Below are 19,363 nucleotides of genomic sequence, written 5' to 3' on the forward strand. Positions count from 1 at the left end.
ATTATCCACCATGACCCCCAAGTCCTCTTCAAGGTCACTAAAATAGAGCCCCCCATCCTGTATGCATGGTTAATATTCTTAGATTATTACTTTACATGTGTTCATATTACAATGCATATTATTGGGCTTGCACCCACTTTACCACATAATCCAGAGGACACTGTCATGCTTCTTTGTTATTTAACACTCCCACAATTTTTGTGTCATCTGCAAACTTTATCACTAATGATTTTATGTTTTCTTCTAGGTCACTGATAAAAATGTTAAATAACATAGGGCCAAGAACTGATACCTAAGGCATCCTACTATAAGCACACCTCCTTAATGATGATTACTTGTTTACAATTACACTTTGAGACTTATTATATTAGACAGTTTTTATCCATGTAATGTATGCCATGTTGATTCTGTATCATTCTAATTTCTTAATTAAATTGTTGTGAAGTACCAAATCAGATGCCTTACATCTATTACATCAACATTATTACCTTTATCAAACAAATTTGTGATCTCAGAAAAAATCAATTAGTTTTACAAGACCTATTTTTTCATAAACCCCTGTCGATTGGCATTAAGTACATGATCCTACTTTTAAGTTTTTATTGAGTCCTGTATTGGCTGTTCCATTATTTTGCCTGAGATCCATGATTGGCTGATGGGTCTATAACTACCCAGATAACTTAGGCATCTTTATTTATTTTCAACGTGGATAGTGGTTATTATAATGCAGCATAATGTGATGATTCAGTGTCTCAACATGAAAGCAAAAGACTTGCAATGGGATTTTTTCCTTTTCAGGCTAAATATAAAATCTTAGGACCCTTAAAGGGGACAGTAGAAGCCTATGCATGCTGTTGAGTTAGGGGAGCCCCAGGTATTGCTAATTTCAAGTGTTCAAATGTCAGCCCCCTCAAAATCATGAGATTGTCTTAAAAATCATGAAACTGTTGTAAATAATACACTAAGGTCCCTTTTTCTTTGCCCTTTGAGCCTTTAGGGGGCAATTTGCTGCTTTTTTCAAGCTTTTCTCTGCAACTGGGAGCTCTAGAACTTACTCTTCTGTAAATTATTTACTTTTTGTTTTACCACAACCCTTAACACCGCCTAGTCCTAGCTCAGGGCCCGCTTGCATAAGGCAACGTCCCACTTAAAGCAGGGAAAACGCTTGGGCAGCTCCAGCTTCGCTCTGATTGGAGTACAGCCCCCACGGCCACGCCCAGAAGCGGGCGGGTAAAAGCGGCAACTCTGGCGCGGGGCTCGTGGGCTATGCCTTTCTCGTCTCCATGGCAGCTGGCGGGGCCCAATCGACTGCTAGAATGAGGCCTGATTGACGCGGGCGTTGCCCTATCGCTTGTGGAGTTCCAGCGAGGGGTCGGTCAAGGCTAGTAGCCGCCTCCAGTGCAGCTCTGGAAGGTAGGCGGGGGCGAGGGGGAAGCTCGGCACTGCACTGCACTGCAGCCCGCCCTCTAGGTGGTAAGAGGCTTCCTCCGCCGGACGGCTGGGGACGAGCCGGGGCAGCGGGCGCCGGGCGGCGAGGCGAGGCCTGGCCGGATGACCTGCTGCGAGCGGCCTCGCACGCCAGCGGCTCCGCGTTGAGCAGGCCAGGGGCGAGGTCCCCGGGCCGCGGTGGATTTCCCCGTCACTGGAGCGCCTGGACGGAGCCAGGGCTGGGGGCGCTGCCGGTCGCTCTGCCGTGGGGGTCGCGCTGGGGAAGCTCTCTGGCCTGTGCTGAGCGGGAGCCAGGAGCCAGGAGGGCGGCCTGGATGGCCCCATGGCACAGGCCAGCTGTAGACCCACGTGCTGCCTTGGCGTCTGGTACCGCCCACCCAGAGCGGCCTAGGGAGGCTCTTGTATGTGGCAGCCCGGCAGGGGTCTGTGCCCTAACTAGTGGGGTTCTTGTAACCTCCCCTCCTCCCTCGTGGCTTGTGACAAACTAGCTAGGCCCACGGCCCTTCGAGGGATGGTTGCCGAAGTGTTGGCAGGGAGCCTAGCTGTAGGGATAGGATTCTGCGCCTTTGGAGCAAGAGGAGGCGAGCTGTGTCCCCACTGGGCCTGAGAGATTCCAAGCGGCCACAGAAGGTTACCACGTAGTGACCGTTGTGAAGTTCCTGGGCAACTGTGAATTGGTTAGACTTTCAAAATAAGCAATTAAAGGAAATGCAGGCCATACAGTCTCTCAGATAAAATACATAATGTGGTATTTTACATGTGCCAAAAAAACAACCAAAACTCTGCTGCTTTTTAAAAAAAAAATCCTTATCAATAGTTTGAGTTGCTGTGAAACCTACCAAAACCTTCTAGCTCATACCCTGAAGTCATCTCAAAAACATTTTTCCTGTGGATAGTTATAGTGAACCTAGTGTTTCAAATGTTACCCTAATTGTAATGTTAACTATAGAGCTTGTGCAGCATGGCCCTGTTCAGGTTAATTCGTAATAATCTGCAATTTGAAAACAAGCTGATGGGTTTTCTTTGTAATATCCAGCAACTCCTATTATGGTTTTTGCAGAGCAGTGGAAACACTAGTCAGATGCCACTTTCCAATTAAGACACAACTGTCAACATAATTATTAGATAAACCTGGCAGACCTGAACAGCAAGGACTAAAACTGTAGTGCTTCATCTGTAAAAACACATGCCTTGAGCTAAAATAAAATCAGTCACACTGGTGAGATATAGAAGACCCTTGGACTAGATTCTTCACTGTCTTGTACCTTGTATAGTCACTTATGCACATACATAGTATGTGTAAAATATTACCAGATCAGAATAGTAATATTTTACACTCACTTTGCATAGGAATAAATGATTATCCAAGGTGGTGGAGAATCAAGCCCTTTATGTTTTTTCCAAACTTCAGCCAGCCATGACAGGGCACACACAGTGCTATGGTCCTGATCCTGCAAATACTTCATGCATGTACTTATGGAAGTAGTGCATGATTAAATTTAGGCACATGTGTAAATCATTGCAGGATTAGGATGTCTGAGTCATTCTAGTTAGATAAAACAATAATTAATAGCTTTACTTAGTTGTAATTTATTTTCTTCAAATAAACCCTCTGCCTGAGTTTTCAAGGAGTTGTAACTGTGGAAAGGGGTAATTATAACTCTGATCATTAAATGATGAGCAGTCACCTGGTGGTTTGATTGCTAGCACAATTCTATTTAAGTAGAAGATTTAAAATGCACAATTTTAAAATTGTTGGACCATTTGTCTAAATGCAGTGTGACTTCACTGAAGTTAGTAGCATTGCACCTCTGCAAAACTGGAATATCTGAGAGTCCAATCTGGCTCAGTTTCTGTGTTTAGGATTTTTCCCCTTAAAGAATTCAACTTAAGTTGTAGAATAAATTAATATGGCTGTTCCTTGTGGGGAATGAGGTAGACAAGACAACACATCCTACAATCAGGTTTCCTACTTTTTTTTTTTTTTTTTGACTGTCCAGGTCACTGCATGACTGGTGGCACGGCGTTCTGGGGAGGCATAGTTTCCTGTGAGCGTCCTGCATGTGATGGCAAGGTGCTGTCTGGCCCGGACTGTTACTGTGGTGTCCCTCACTGTAACTCTGTCTGCTGTTGCTGTCAGGTACCCTAACTGTCGACTCCTCTACCCACTGCTCCATCCATTCAGGGAGCTGGCCTACAGGTATTTAAATTATAACACAGTAGAGAGAGAAACCTGCTACTTCCCATAAATGGTAAAGCTAGATTGAGGTCTAAGGCCTTCATCCTGCAAATATGTATGTGCCTGCTTAACTGTACATATATGAGTAGTCCCATTGAAGTGTCTCATGGGACTATTCATGTAAAGTTAAGTATGTTTTGGCATGAACAGGACCTTATTTACCATCCTGTTACCCTGCCACTCCATCAAAAGTGTATTTCAGATATTAAAGTCAAAATTCTGCCATCAGATCTGCTGAATTTGGAGTTGCAAATATGTGAGTTGCACATGCATATCCAGTGAATGAATTGGGCCCTTAGTATGGTATGTAGTTTTGGTAAAATCCCAACAAGCAGCAGATAATTTTAATCCTGAAAACATGTATGCAAATAAGTAAGTTTACTGACACAAGTAGTTACCATTGGAGATAAGTTACTGTCATACGTTTACAGTATTGGGCCCATTATATAATTTCATTGAAGGTCATGACTGTCTTGATTTATTGATTTTTCATTCTTGTAGTGGGGAATATTGCCAAATAATGGGAAATATAACTAGGAAAAGATATTGCAGATCGAAAAGTTGTAGTTGAGGGATGGGGCAAGGTATTTAAACATCTCAAAATATTATCACCTATTTATTCGGGTTTTTACATTTGTGTGCGTGTGTTATATTTATAAATACAATAAAAAAGAAGCAATGTGACAATTCTTGATGTGTGCATTCATAATACCTATGTAACAGTGTAACGTAATTCTGATGAGCTGAACTATGCTGTGATTTTGGAATATCACCACTTCCTTACTCAGAAAGTATTGTTGGGCATGTAATGAGTTGTTATAATCTGTTGGAAGAATTATGTTGAAATTTTGCTTGTATCATCCAGTTTTTTGAGGTTCTTTGGTTTTAGTAAAAGTGCCTTGCTTGGCTAGGGCTGAGAAGTTATTCAATATTCAGAGCCTATGAATAGATAGATCAGAGACAGAAATTACTCAGTTTACTCAACTGTAGCTAAATCACTGGGTAGCTGGTATTGGGTGACCATTTTTATGCTTGCATGTTAAAACTTAACACCCAGTCTTTTTTTCTCACTTTGCAATCTGGAGTCCTAAAACTTGGAATTAAATAACATCATTAATATTTTTTCATGAGTGCAACATTTTCTCTTTTTTTGCCTCAATAGCTCAATTCCAGCACATTGGTTCCATTTTTACCCTGTCAGCATGCTGAACTGTTACAATCCCAATGAGAAAACCCACAACAAAGCTCTCACTTCCCCGTATCCAGGGTCAATGGTTGAGCGCAGCAAAGTACCCACTGATAAAGTGGGCTGGCTAGTTGAGTGGGAGAATTACAACCCTGTGGAATATACTGCAGCCTGTGTCTTGGCTGGACCCATGTGGGCAGATCCACCGATCAGGTAAGCAGTGTCTGTCCAAAAGAAATTGGGGGCTCTTTAGGTGAATGTGGCTCTGTTGCCCAGGGTAGAGAAAGGAAGGAAGTTGTTTGTGAATATCGCTGACAGAGAAATTTGATCTGCTTTAAATATTTTCCCTAAAATTACGTGTGCACCTGGTCCTTGTGAAAGTGAAGGACTTAATAACGCTGTCTAGAGTACTGTATTATTTGGATAGGCTCTGTAAACCATCCACACATCTGCTACTGCACTGCACCTGTGACTATGGAATAGGTAGTAGTTTTCTTCTAAAATGAATGTGGTGTACCTGGGAAAGCTGGATATTCCAAACGAAGCTAGTCCTGTAACACATGCACATTTCTGTGGCAGTGAAGGGGGTTAGTAACATGGGATAAAGATAAGTAAAATCTCACAGTCTTGCTACTTTGTCCTTGTAGACATTATTGACATCAGGACTAGAACACTGCTGCAGCAGCTATATGGAGACAGAGAAAGTTTTTCATAATATATATATTTCCATTTGTTTTGTATTTATGTTAAATGCAAACAAACAGTAATAATACAATGTTAGAATTCTAGAATTGAGCACTTGGATTCAAGAAATGCAGAAGTTAAAGTTGAATGCTCAGCTTTAACTCTGTTCCCTTGTACATATGTATATGAATTCTAATTTTGTAAAAATATACTATTTCTTAAATAATGCAATGTAATATTTTACAACACTAGATACACATGTCTAAGATACCATGTGTCCTGTATTTAAACTGTATGCATGCGCGCGCACATGCACACGAAAAGGGGCAAAATAAAGTTAGTGCTTCAGTCTCAGTTTTCATATTTCCTGACATTGCATTTACATATGATTGCATTTATTATTTATTATTAATTGTATAGCACCATACACCGTGGGCTCTTGAAATACTTAGGGTAGAGCTGTCTATACTATGCTAGTGCAAAGTAGCCAAAATACTGGGGTGTATTCTCCCTCTAAATGTTCATGTTTCTTAAAAGTGCTGATCCAAATTTTAGATGTCAGTGTAATAATCCAAGCAAGCCAGGTTTGAAGCAAACTGGGTCAGTGGTTTTAAAGTTATGAATGTTTGATGACATTTTAAAATATGCGCACACTATACCTCTATGCATGCATGCCCATCATGATTTTCAAAAGCACTCATGAGAGTTAGATGCCAAACTCCAACTGAAAGTCAATGACTTAATTGGAAAAAGAGTTTTAATATGTATGTTTCATATGCTTATAACTTTGGTTAATCACAGCCAATTAAAGGTCTCCTCAATGGGGATTATATCTCTGCCAAGTTTCAAAGGTTATGTATTTAGACCTGACTTGGAAAAAAAATCTGTTAAGATTTTATAAAATGGGGAAAATAAATGTTTGTTTTACTCTTGCCAAATTCACAAGTGGGTAAAAGCATTTTGTTCAAACTTTAAAACAAACCAACACTTTTGGGCGGGAATCTGTCGTGGAAAATGCCATACTAAAAGGATGATATTTTAGAAACTTAAAATATCAAATCCATGTATCACCTGTTAGAAGTGATATTCTGCAGTTTGCAAATGCTGACGTTTTATTGGGGATGGAGGGAAAGCTTAGAAAAACATGGCTGTAATTCAATTTTAGACATTTTGGTGAACCAAGTACCATCCCTGAGACATTTGCTGTTGCCAATCCTTTGGATGTCATTACAACCTTTATAAATAACAGCTGCTGGTTATTTAGTAACTTACTCTATATTACTCTTCCCTGAAACAGTGACAAAAACTTTTCTCCCAAATTCAATGAGAAAGATGGACAAGTGGAGAGGAGGAGTCTGGATGGCTTGTATGAGGTTGAAAATGGGAGGCCCAGGTAGGTGCTTTTTGCCCCTTTATCCTCTTCTGAGAAGTGTGTTTTTTAATGTCTGTCTGTATCTGATTTAGCAGACAAGAACAGCACATTGTCTGTGTTGACTTCCCTGGTGCAAAGTCCCAGCACCAGAAAGTTTGCATAGAAGAAGAAGACACAGCGATGGGCCTGTAGTCCTCACAACTCCCAAAGTGTGAGGATGTGTTGGATATAGATCCACATGTGTGGGAGAATGGACTTTAGGATATGTTGTATCAGTGCATCCCCTCTTTAGCTTCTGCTGATAGAACTTGTAAGGAAACATCACCTTCCTCCCTGAGGGGTAAATCTCTCAGCCTGGATACAGCAGCTCTCGTGGGCACAGGGCAGTACAGTTTGTACCTCTATGCAGCAGAGGTGAATCTAGCATATTTTATTTAACCTTGTTTGTTCTCTGTAGGTTAGTGTTTATAATAGATCTCCATCCTTGTGTTTCACACATCAGAGATGAGATTGGAAAGCTGACTAGCAAAGCGAGGGCAAGATTTTGTCTCTTTACTCTTCTATATGGACTATCTACATAGCCAGCTCATGTGTGAGACTAGAGAAGACTGTGAAAGGCTGCTACTTCCTCCAGCAAAATGAGGTTGGGAATGGGCTGTCATGCCTCTGCCCCATACCGTGGCGCACAGAAATGCTCATGCAACCCAGTCACAGTTCCTTCCCTAGACTGCTCCTGGATGGTGCAGCGATGTGCGCCATCCTCCTCACCCTTTACTATGGGGTAGGAATGATTTAGAACCCTCAGGTGAGTTCTAGTCATGTGACCTGTGGATAAGAGTTTAGTTCTCAGACACCATTTCATTTTTTTCCGCTGTGTTTGGTTATTTATATCTCAAGCTAAAAGAACACACCAAAGACTGTTCATCCAAAGTTCCAGGAACCCTTGCCAGATTTTAAAATACAGTATTATAAGAGTTTACAAAATGAAGTATTGTGCTTTTACTTTTGTATGGTATTGTCAAATTTAGAAAATGTAATGGAGCTTTGTCTCAATAAAATGTTTAATAATCTTTTCTGTCTATACCTCAGCCTCTCCCTCTCAAGGTGTATGTCGACACTAAGAACTGGACCAAATGTACATTATTATCCTCCTCTTTCCTTCTTCTGTGCTTCCTTATTATTTGAATGAAGCTGGCTTCCCAGAGTGTTTGTACATATGGAGGATTCCATAAGCACTACCTTATCTTTCAGAAATCCGGCAGGCAGGACTGGACTGGTGGGTCGAGGATTATTAGGGCGCTGGGGACCAAATCATGCTGCAGATCCTATTATAACCAGGTAGGGGGCACAGGATCAGACGATAATATACCAGCAGAATGGAAAAATGTAGAACTTGCATTCATGTGTGCATGTCAGGTACCTATATATGACAGATTATAAATATATGTTGATATCATGTATATCTGTCACATGGATTTTACCTATGTGCAATTTGTTTAATATTAGGTAGATGTTTTATTTTCCTCTTTGGAGAGGTGAATGGGAAGTCATCAGTCAGGACAGACCATCACTTAAACTGGGCAAGCAAAAAAAACTGGGGAAGCAAAAAAAAAAACAAACAAAACAAAAGAAAAGAAAAGAAAACAAAAACACAGGAATAATGCAGGTAGTAAAATACTATAAGAAAGTATTAACACGATAACAAATGGTAAATATTTGAAAGCACAGTGGTGCAAAATACCTTGCATCATCATCATAATCATCACCATATGCCGAGGGGCCTTTTCAGTGCCTTGTGTAAAATTACTAGTTATCCTTTTTTAAAGATTGTAGGTTTGAAATTCACAACTGGTAATGACAAATTCAGCATGGTTGTACATCATGAGAGGTATGTCTCCACTGCACTGTTTGAGATGCTGTCTGTTTTTAATGTCTTTTCTGAGGAGGTCCTCTGCAAATCTCTGGTGTTCAGGTCAAAATATATTGTAATTTTATGATGATACTGTTGCATTTGCGTTCAATATATATATAACATTGCATACAAAAATACATTAAAATAAAGATTTTTAGGTGGCAAAGTCAAGCACTCAAAAGTTAGATGTCACAATTAAGGTTGTCTGGGCAGCCTTAATTTGGCTGTCCCTGGGCATATACATTGTGTGGCAGTCTTTAATGACATGATCATTTATTATTTTTTCTGTCACACCATTGCCTAATCCAATTTACAGGATGGGTAGTGTTCAGGAAATGAGGCAATGGATCAGTATTTCTTTTTATGATCATTGTTCAGTGTGTGGCCCCATAACTTATTTATTGTATACCATTCAAACCCTGTTCTAAGTACAAAATTAATTTATTCGTGGGCTTTTTATGCTACTCATTACCATAGTATCTGAATACTTCAGAAACGTTAAACTGCCCATGGAGATAAGAGAGCATTATTATCCTGATTTTTACAGATGAGGAAACTAAAACAAGGGCATAGAGACTTATTGGGGGATACAGTGCATCAGTGGAAGAGCCAGGCTTAGAACTCCCAGATAAGCAATAGCTCTCAAGCCTGTGCTCATTCCTCCAGACCACACTTTCTTAATGCCTGAGTGTCTGAGCAACCACAATTCCTGTTGACTTCAGTTGCAGTTGTGAGCACTCAGCACTCTGGTCCCTGGTGTCTAAAAGTGGGCAATTAGAAAATGAGGCGCACACACTGTGTGAAAAGTTTTCAACATCATCTAGGAACTCTGGCAGAGGCAGGGATTGAATCCAATTATCGCAAGATGATCTGTTCTGTCTTACAGTCCTCTGCCTCATTCACCACAGCACACCTTTCACCTATGAGAGCAAATAATGTAGGGACAGGAACAGTCTGATTTACTAGATGACCTTGATTGATTCCAAAGAATGGAAAATAATTTTCCTTGTTTTTCATTCCCTGTAGGTGGAAGAGAGATAGCAGTGGCAATAAAATAGCTCACCCAATCTCTGGCAAGAACATTTTACAGTTTGTAGCAATCAAGAGGAAAGACTGTGGGGAATGGGCCATCCCAGGGGTAAGAACCAAAGCATCATACAGACATTACAATTACAGTCTAGTAAGGCTATGAAAATGTAACTCGTATTTATTTGTTTTATCAAAAAGCCATTAAACTGCTGTTTTTTATTGCCATTTTACAAGACAATATTTGTGCCTAATTTGGATTATTTTTTCCGCTTCATTTATAACTATTGCTGTCCATAGTACTTTATAAATACGTTATAGCTCCTTGAAGGATTACAGCAGAGGACCCAAACTGTGGGGAGTGCCCCCCTACAGACGTAAGGGGGGATGTGGCAGGGCCTGGCCCAGCCCCCCAGTGCGTGTGGAGGGAGCGCCACTGTGCCTCGAGCAGTGCTCTGGCCCCACCCCCCAGCCTTAGTTCTGGCCTTGGCATCTGGCTCCACCCTCAGGCTGCCTCTTGGCTTGGCCCTGACCCTACTCCCAGCCTTGGCTGCTGTGCCCCAGCTCCTGGTTGCGGCCTCGGCGTCTGGCCATGGCCTCGACCCCCAGCTGTGGCCTCAGTGCTTGGCTACTGTTCCCCACTTGGCCCCTGCTGCCCCTGGCCACCATGGCCCCACTCCCAGCCTCGGTCCCCAACCGTGTCCTCACTCCCAGCCACAGCCTCTGGCCCCAATCGTGGCTCTGCTCCCAGCCCCAGCTGGGGAGACAGGTGGTGGGGGAGACACAGACAGAGGTAGGTCGGTTGTGACCTAGAAAGTTTGGGGACCACTGATTTGCAGTCTAACACAGACCAATAGAACATATGGAATAAAGAGCATATGGAATAATGAGAGCAGATAGGGTCTAAGAGGGTTATCAGCGTTGGATGTTTTTGTTTAGGGTATGGTAGATCCAGGTGAGAAGATTAGTGCCACACTGAAACGAGAATTTAGTGAGGAGGCGTTGAACTCCTTGCAGAAATCCAGAGCAGAGAAGGAAGAGCTGGAGAAGCAAATGAACAGCCTCTTCAACCTGGAACATTTTGTGGTAAAGCTTTTTCCTTCTATGATGATCTGGTGTGCTATTAAAAACTGTACTCAAACATCAATAGAATTTACAGGGGACTGAAGAAAAACCATAGCAGAATGGTTTCATCCATGATGCTACTGTGATCTGCTGTAGGAATGGATTCTACTTTGTGTCCTTCATCTCTGGGAAATATCCTTATAACAGGATATTTTGAACTTTTATATGTGATTTCCTAGCAGGGAACTTTGTTTTGGTATCAGTCAGTTGCACATGTATTTGGATATAGAATTATAACATGAGAGCGAGCCGGATAGAGCCCTGCTTATCTGAGATCTTACATTCTGGAGAAGTCATAGTCTGTCTGCCTGGTCAATTACGTCCTCAACTTTACATATCACTTTCTCAGAGAGACTTTCGGTATTGTTTTGATAGCCAAGTAGAGTTTCTGGCAGTGAGGCACCTGCAAATCTTTTGGCTACAGCTGTCCTAAAATCCTTGTCTAATGTGGGTGATTACAGTACACTTATACCTACGTTCTTCACCAGCCCCTTCATGGAAAGTGCATGTAAATAAATTGTGTAAGGGATATCCTCGTTATTCCTCCTCAGTTTTGCAGTAAAGGCTGCTTTATTGAATATGCATTGTTTGGCACCTCAGGGCTGTGAAATGGAGATGGGGAATTAATAGGAAAGAGAGATTTGGACAGTGATGCATCTGTTATGCCTCATCAGCTACTAGTCTCTCTATATCACTCTAGATTTGGAAGAAAGCCCAGATCCTGCTGATTATTTTCCTCAGGAGACATTACATGGATTATAAAACTTCAGTAATGGACAGGGACCACACAAGAAACTATTCAGTTCAAAGGACAACAGTCAAAGCAACTATCGAAAAAAAGCTGAGAATGTTAACTGGAACTGGTTAAAATTTTTAAAAATTTTAACCTTTTTTTTTTTTTTTTTTTTTTTTTTTTTCCTCCTCTTTGCAAATTTTCCCTGGAATTTTGAATTTCAGTGAAAAATGGTTCAGTACTTTCAGGAAAATTTCATTTAGGTTTTTTAGATTTTTAAATGTTTTAACCAGCTCTATTAACTTTTGTGTCTCACTAATAGATTGACACAGACTGCCTCAATCATAGCACATCTGTGAAATGTCTTTAGAATGCCATTCTATCAAGTATTCCCATCTTTAGCTTGTGGGTTAGTTACCTTTTTGAGAATAATAATGAGTGAGCTCAGTGGGGTCTAGCGGTTAAATGATGAATATTGTTTATGTGGTAGCACCTAAGAGCTAGGTGCTGTACAAACACAGAACAAAAAGACAGACCCTGCCTCAAGGAGCTTACAATCTGAGCATAAGATGGACACTGTGGAGACAGATTGGGGGAGGGGATAAGGAAACAATGAGAAAATATTGGTCAGCATCATAAGCCCAATGATCTCAGGTCACCAACTGCATAACTGTTAAGATTTTTATCCGCATTATGGGAAAGGAGTGTTTTAAAGAGGGATTTGAAGGAAAACCATCAAGTGGCTTTGTGGATATTATGAGGAACTCCTTCGATGTCTAAGATGCACAAAGGGAAAAACCACAAAGATGCTTGTTTGCAAATTTAACAAGTATAGTTCTGGTAAGAAATATGAAGCATGGTATTTCTGTGTGGGAAGGGTGACTGAAAATATGCTGAGCCCACAAAAACTTACTGTGCCCACTGATGTTCAGGTGGTTGTTAGGACCCATGAAACTGGTGAGGGTAGGAAAAGCTTTTGAATGTGCCGACTCATTTGAGGGAACAGATCACTTCCACAATATTGCAGACTGGTACAATTTAGTTATTTCTTAATGAACAGTGAGGCCATTTAAGATTCTCCCTCATGTCACTTAATGTCATGGCCCTCAGTTTAGAGTGTTGGTCTTCTTTTTAGGTGTATAATGGTTATGTGGATGATCCTCGTAATACAGATAATGCCTGGATGGAGACAGAAGCTGTGAACTACCATGATGAATCTGGTGAGTATCCACATTTTTACCTTCTAGTAGTTGCTCCCCTGCATATGCTGTTACAAACTAGGGGGAAGGTGATAGAAAGGGATTATAGGGCCTGAGATGCACCTTATTCAACCATCTTCAAGTGTGAAAATTAGGTGTTAATCTGTGGAACAAAAGTCAGTGGGTGGGTTTTTTCCCATAGGGGTTCAGACATTGCACACAGTAATCTTCCTTCTCTAGCTCTTCCAATAAATATTCAGAAAGGTTAGTTGGCTAAATTATATGAAGAAAAATAGGTGCTTTGGGAGGATATCTATTTCAATTGAAACCTATTGGAAAAACCATGAAAATTTTAAACTCAAATTTAAAAAAAAATAGTTTATACTAAATAACTTACTGCACAGAGACCAGGCATTTAACTAAGCCTTTTTCTTGCTACAGTATCTCTTTGAATTTGGTTTAATCTTCTGTCCCATCATGAGTTTTGGGGGGAGGAGGGGTTTAAATTTTTCAGAGTTGTTCAATGCAAGGTGACTTGGTGCTTGTTTAGTGGCATTATTTTTGCTCAAAACCTATAGACACACCCAATTATTATTGTCTCCACTCTTCATCCTAGTGTGGGATTAGGCTATTGGTATTTTCAGGTACCCTGTTGAAATAGGAGGATCAGAATCTGGCGTACCTCCTGGTGAGTGGCATGTGAGATGGAAAGAGTCCAGTCATCAGCTATATAAAGGGTATGGGAGCAATAGGGGCAGAGGAGACCAGAGATCAGTTGAATCTAAAACTTACTAGAGCAGTAAGACAGTGCATGTAATCAGTTTAATATTACTAGCTAGCCATGGCACTTATGACACCACAAAAGTGGTAATATGGGATTAAGGCTATTCGGTTTCCAACTAGATAGTATAATATCAATTATGCATGTAATTATGAGAGAGGTAATTGTAACACAGAGGAAGAATGTGCTTAATGGCCTTAATGTCCTTAATGTTTAAAAACCTGGCTGGTATTTTCATGGCAATAGTCGAAGTGAAACTGGCATGAACAAGAATCCTGCAGCAGGGAGTAATGGAGCATGCAGGATAGTGAGAGGGCAGGAAAGAAGATAAAATAATGTCTTAAATCTTTGTTGGGCAATCAGGTGAGACAATGGATAACTTGCTTCTGGAAGCAGGAGATGATGCTGGGAAAGTGAAATGGGTTGACATCAGTGAGAAACTCAAGCTATATGCAAATCATGGCGACTTCATCAAGCTTGTAACTGAGAAATGGGGAGCACACTGGAATGAAGATTCTGTGCCTGACCGTGATAAATGATGCTTCTGGAATCCAAATGTAAGCTGGAAACTGATGCAAGTATAAGAAGGGAAAGAATGCGTTACTTTATTTAGAGAGAGGTTATCTTTTTGTATCTTCATTTTTGTTGGTCTTCAGTACTGGTCATTGATTGCCTTTTGATCAAAAAGCAGTACTAGAAGTGGTACATCATGGTAAATACATCAGACACAAAGGGCAGAAAGTGTATAGAAGGGCAGTTGTGAGTGCATGCTCCAGAAATATAGCTGGAATATTTTATGACTGCAGTTAGGCATGACCTAAACCAAGGCATCTAAAAGACTTTCATATTTTGCTCTTCACATAACTCTAGTATCCAAACTGGGATGAACTCAGACTAAAAACAGACTTTGCTATCAGATTCTCCATTGCCTTCTCCTTAGTGATTTCCATTCAGCTCTTAACAGCTGCAGACATACATGACATTTTAAATTGTCTTGATTTCACACTAATTGGTAGGCTTGGAATTTAGCTGTGTGTGCTTTTGCGGACATCTGTCAGGAAGAGAAATCTTTCAGGTAGGCATGAGATTTAGTATGATGAGCTAAACGTTGATTTATTAATTGTGATTTGAAAGTTTACATTATAAACCAGAAACTAAATTAATTCACTTTCACTTTAGGAAACCACCAGCAAAAAAACCAAAACCTTGTCTGAGAAATGAATACTCCTGATGTTGAGTATTTTGCTAGACTGAATTGTTGTGTTATTCACTCATGAACAAATCTAAGAATGGATTTGATTTGGGAGGAACCTCTAATACAAAGCTGCCCAAATATTTGTGACACAGAGTCAAACTATTAATTTGACAGGGAGACACGGGTAGGATCCAGTATGCACGTATTTTATTCTAAGATACATAACCAGAATATTTGTTTGTACTTGTGTCTTCCTTGATTAGACACACAAATGTTTGGTTGAGTTTTCCAGCAACTTAAAACCTGCAGTTGATCTGCTTATCTCTTCCTGCTGTTAAATCATGAAAATGGCTTTTGGAGCTACATTTTAGGACTCCGGGGGCTGAATTTTACCCTTGGGCTACTCTTTAGGCAACTTTGCTTGAATCATCTCATCTTTCCCCAGCACCATGGTAGAGCTGATCTTTGTTTTCTTTTTTAAATCCTTCATAGACAATCCCTTGATTGATGGGTATCGTGTCTGGCTAATTGAATATCTCTAATAATGTTAACCCTCATAATGCTGTGTTTGACTGTTGACAATTCCTCAATGTTGAGTTGCAGAACTCTCAGGGCTAGCCCGATGGCTTGAACATTGGAGGTTGGAATTACATCAAGAACGTCAGCTGGCAAGTGACTGAGATTCAGCCTTAAAAAGGACTTCGAATGTGGTCTGCTGACTGGACACACAACTACACTCAACTATGAGCATCGTAACTGGGGCAGTTTGACCCACAGCAATGCCCCGGGTCTCCATGTTAAGCAACATCACTCCAAACATTTGTCGTTAGGATGCTACAGCCAGAATGGTTCAGAAGAACAGGGCAAACTTGAGCCTACCACTATACACTGACCTCTTTGACCACACAAGAGCGTACTAGTTGTCGAGGCACCCATTGTGGGCCACTTGCCCTGTTCCAATTTCTCTGCGACATCGATACGGTGTGAAGAATGGTCTGCAGCTGATGTCAGAAACTCAGAAATCATTCTTATAACTGACCCGACTGTGTGTGTACCCAGCTTTGATTTGTCATGCTGCTCAGGTGTCCTTCTGAACTGATTTTAAGTGGGCCAGGGTCTATGAGCAGCTAGCCTTCACACCTGAGGCCAACAAAAGCATCCTACATGCAGCTGGGGCCAAAGATAGTGTCACGCATCACTGACAACTGTCCTCTGACCAGATTTGATGGTGGTCAGAGGGCACTGCACTTTGCTGGTGAGGCTGCTGCAAATTGACTTGGCAAGCTCTGCTTTCAATGAGGAGAAGAATACTAACTCTGCACCCTCCATCCTTTACTAGTGTGTTCTAATGTTTAGCTGTTCTTGTGTATGGTTCTGCCAGTGTTTACCTTGAGTTGTCCTTGCTTTAGCTTTCTGTCCACTTATGCTAGTAATTGTCTGCAACACATGCTGGGATGGTATGTCTCATCCCACTCTCTGCCTTTATATTTAAAACATCAAGCTATTTTACCTTTCCTCACAGACCTTGCTTCTAAGTATGTTGTCCTTCAGGCATGCTTTACATTGTCAGTGTCTTCAAATTCTAGAAGAATGTGATACCCAAAAGTGAATTCTGTATTTTGTGCTTAATAGTTAGAATCACTTTTTTGCTTGTTTTACAGGTGCACCTCTTTAGTCTTTTCTGGGACTGTCTGCTACAGAACTGCAAATAAGCTCTTCAAAACCAAGCGATGCTGAAACCTCTAATTCTGTGTTTTTATCAAAGTGCAGATGCTGCCTGTGCCAGCACAATGAGTGTTAGAGTTTTTGACAATGTTTGGTGGTTGAAGCCATTGTGTGGATTTCTTGCTCTTATTTTCATATGAATTGTATGGGCAGGATGCTGTTGTCAACACGAATAGAAAATACCATTGCCTAGTATCTTCTCTTGCAGTTCATTACTATCTCCACCTCACTGATAAAGTCTGAGTGTGATATGTCAAACTGTTCATCTCAAGAAGGCAATGGAGGAATGTCAGATAATGTTTTAAAGCTCTTTTTTCAATGCTCCTGTGTCAGGAATCAGGGCCTGGAGCAGAGCCAGTCTCTGGGCAACCTAAAGGGTGCATTTGGCCTGTAGTAGGCTGTCTAATTGGCTACGCTGCCTCATGGGTGGGAAGAGTCTGCTCAAAGCATTAGCCCATGGCTGCAATAGCTCCTGTGCCTGCTTGTTCCTTGCCTTGCTCGTTTACAAACTGTATTGCTTACAAATTTGTAAGCACTTCTCTAAGTTTGATTTTATTTTGTTTTTTTTTAGTTGGTTCTACCACTACACAGGGTTAATATTTTGGAAATGGTCCCATTATCTTTGATACCATCACAACTAAGAATGGAGCTTCACATTGATTTGAAAGACTATACAGTATGTTACACTATCTTTTTACCATTCCCAGGACAGTGAATGAGGACTTTTTTTTTTTTTTTTTTAATTAGCGGTGAAGAAGAAATAGTAGTACATTTGCTGCAAGAGCAGGAAATGAGGAAAGGACTCTTGTGGAATGTAGCTCGTTGGCAAGCTAGTTTGACACTTTCCACATTGTGTTTACATTATAACACGAAGGGAAAGACTTAAAACTAAAACCTCAATTTATATGCCATCTATATGCTCATTGGATAAACTGCAATCAGAAATTGTTATGCAACTGCATATGTTTCTGGCTGTGTTAAGAGTAAAAAGGAATATGTCTTACTAAATACTGCAGAAGTTTAGATCTGTATATTGCAGAAACATTAGTTCTTTTCCTGGTCCATAAATGTTATTTTTATTAAAATTTCATGGTCACATTGACATTGAATTTCTGTTTAATCAAGCATCATTGAATTAAAATCAGATTAAATGGAAGAATGTTGTATGACTTTTTCATTGTGTTTATATAAGAAAGATTTTAAGTTTCTGGGTGGAGGTGGAGGAAAGACTAATACTAAGGATTTTATGTACAATTTTCTAATTTGTTCTTATGGATACTCTCTTTGTGTATCATTTGAATTCCATGCAGAAACAAAACAATTAATTTGCTTCAGTTATTAATATGAGCACAAAGCTAGTATTCATTCGTCTGTATTTTTAGTGCAATGGCCTGTGGTTAGAGATTTATTTTAAAGTGACTCCTTTCACCTTCTCCCCCACCCCCCAGTTCACTTACATAAAGTTGTTCTAACTATAGAAGTTGTGCCCCTCTAGTTATGCAAGCCTGCAATTTCATTAGTAACTTCTGTTTTCAGGGTGTTACTAATCCTATACTATCACTCACTGCAGAGAACAACAGCATTCAGATACTTTTGTGCTCAAAATAAAATCTGGTGGGGCCACTTTTTCCACTTCCATACAGGGAGAAGATCTGGGCTATAAGTACTTTTTCTACTGAAGTTTCTCTAGTTACCACATTGGTTTTAAGCTCTACAGATCAGAAGGAGCCAGTATATGTAATTAAGAGAATGGCTGCTATCTAGTGTTTTTATTGCTCTAGAGTTACTTGAAACTGACAGAATTAGTTAAATATGCAGTACATTTAATTGTTTTTTGTATCATCTTAAATAATTCTCCTCCTTCCTTGGTATGTACATCCTTCAAAGACTGGTCCTGTGTCACTTCACACTCTGTTCCCTTGTTTATCTCTGAACTTTTTATAATTAGCTGTTTAAGTGTTTAGTTTTTTTGTAAATATGCAAATTGAGTCTGCAGTCTTTACACTAAAGCAAAGTGGAATCTGAGAAAATTTTCAAGGGGAGAGGAGAGAGAATGAATGCTTTTTCCTGCCTATTTGCAGTTCTTGCAGTTCTCTGTATACTACACTCAGTGTGTTATCTGAATGTCTAAGATAATCTACCACTGCATAAAAGTAAGACTAGATGGGGAATGGATCCAGTATAACTAAAATGCCTCAAAGAAACCACAAGGACTCCTCTAGGAGATTAGTTTTGCAAAGGTGCTCATGGTGCTCCCTACCCTGCCCATGCTACTTCCTGATCCCCAGTCCCTATGGAAAATGTCACCTGGGGAAATTAGCCAAAATATGCGATTTTGGGGAGGTGGAACCACTGGTTTATTTTGTGTCTTTGTCCTCTCCACCTGCCCATCTAAGAAACTTTTAGTTGAAATTCATGGGGCCCCAATTCTGTTGCACCTTGTGCAGTCACTGACACCAGAGCAAAGGGCATGTAAAATACTACCAGATCAGAATGATAGGTTTTAACACTCACTTTGGTCTGGTGTAAATGATGGTCCAGTCCAGGGTGATGGAGGAACAGCCCTCTGAAGTTTTCACTCCTTTATGGGGTTGATTTCTGCACATGGCAACAATGGGCTAAAATATTTAAAATCTCATCCATAAACTCTTTTCAACAGGAGCGTGAGGTTTTTTTTTGCTTTATTAATTTTAACAGCAGACGACATCCTTCACAAAACCAATTGAAGTGTGGTCTA

The 19,363-nt window shown here is 40.5% G+C and overlaps 1 protein-coding gene across 7 annotated transcripts; it reads left to right on the forward strand.

The window, feature by feature from the left end:
- Positions 1-1,293: 1,293 nt before the first annotated feature.
- NUDT9 (nudix hydrolase 9) lies at positions 1,294-17,785 on the forward strand. Of its 7 annotated transcripts, XR_010921522.1 has the most exons (11): positions 1,294-1,413; positions 3,450-3,649; positions 4,851-5,087; positions 6,856-6,951; positions 8,182-8,268; positions 9,869-9,980; positions 10,808-10,954; positions 12,862-12,946; positions 14,070-14,263; positions 15,505-16,156; positions 17,198-17,785. XR_010921522.1 is itself a non-coding variant. In XM_067557142.1 (10 exons), exons 2-9 carry the CDS (start codon positions 3,516-3,518, stop codon positions 14,243-14,245), a joined length of 1,074 nt encoding a protein of 357 aa, XP_067413243.1. In that variant the 5' UTR covers positions 1,294-1,413; positions 3,450-3,515; the 3' UTR covers positions 14,246-14,263; positions 16,563-17,785. The 7 variants fall into 7 exon arrangements, 6 of the variants coding, with proteins under 6 accessions (XP_067413243.1, XP_067413244.1, XP_067413245.1 ...); XM_067557142.1 differs by lacking the exon at positions 15,505-16,156 and having other exon boundaries at positions 16,563-17,785; XM_067557143.1 differs by lacking the exon at positions 15,505-16,156.
- Positions 17,786-19,363: the final 1,578 nt, after the last annotated feature.

The sequence above is a fragment of the Emydura macquarii genome, unplaced genomic scaffold, assembly GCF_026122565.2.
Source record: "Emydura macquarii macquarii isolate MOO-44397 ecotype Brisbane River unplaced genomic scaffold, CSIRO-AGI_Emac_v2 contig_1790, whole genome shotgun sequence".
Classification (NCBI taxonomy): Eukaryota; Metazoa; Chordata; order Testudines; family Chelidae; genus Emydura; species Emydura macquarii.

Excerpts from the sequence above, each read along its gene's own strand:
- NUDT9 (XM_067557142.1), top strand. The coding sequence starts at position 3,516 with ATGGCAAGGTGCTGTCTGGCCCGGACTGTTACTGTGGTGTCCCTCACT. Across the intron at positions 6,952-8,181 it reads GTTGAAAATGGGAGGCCCAG|AAATCCGGCAGGCAGGACTG; the intron begins GTAGGTGCTTTT and ends CTTATCTTTCAG. Across the intron at positions 8,269-9,868 it reads GCAGATCCTATTATAACCAG|GTGGAAGAGAGATAGCAGTG; the intron begins GTAGGGGGCACA and ends CATTCCCTGTAG.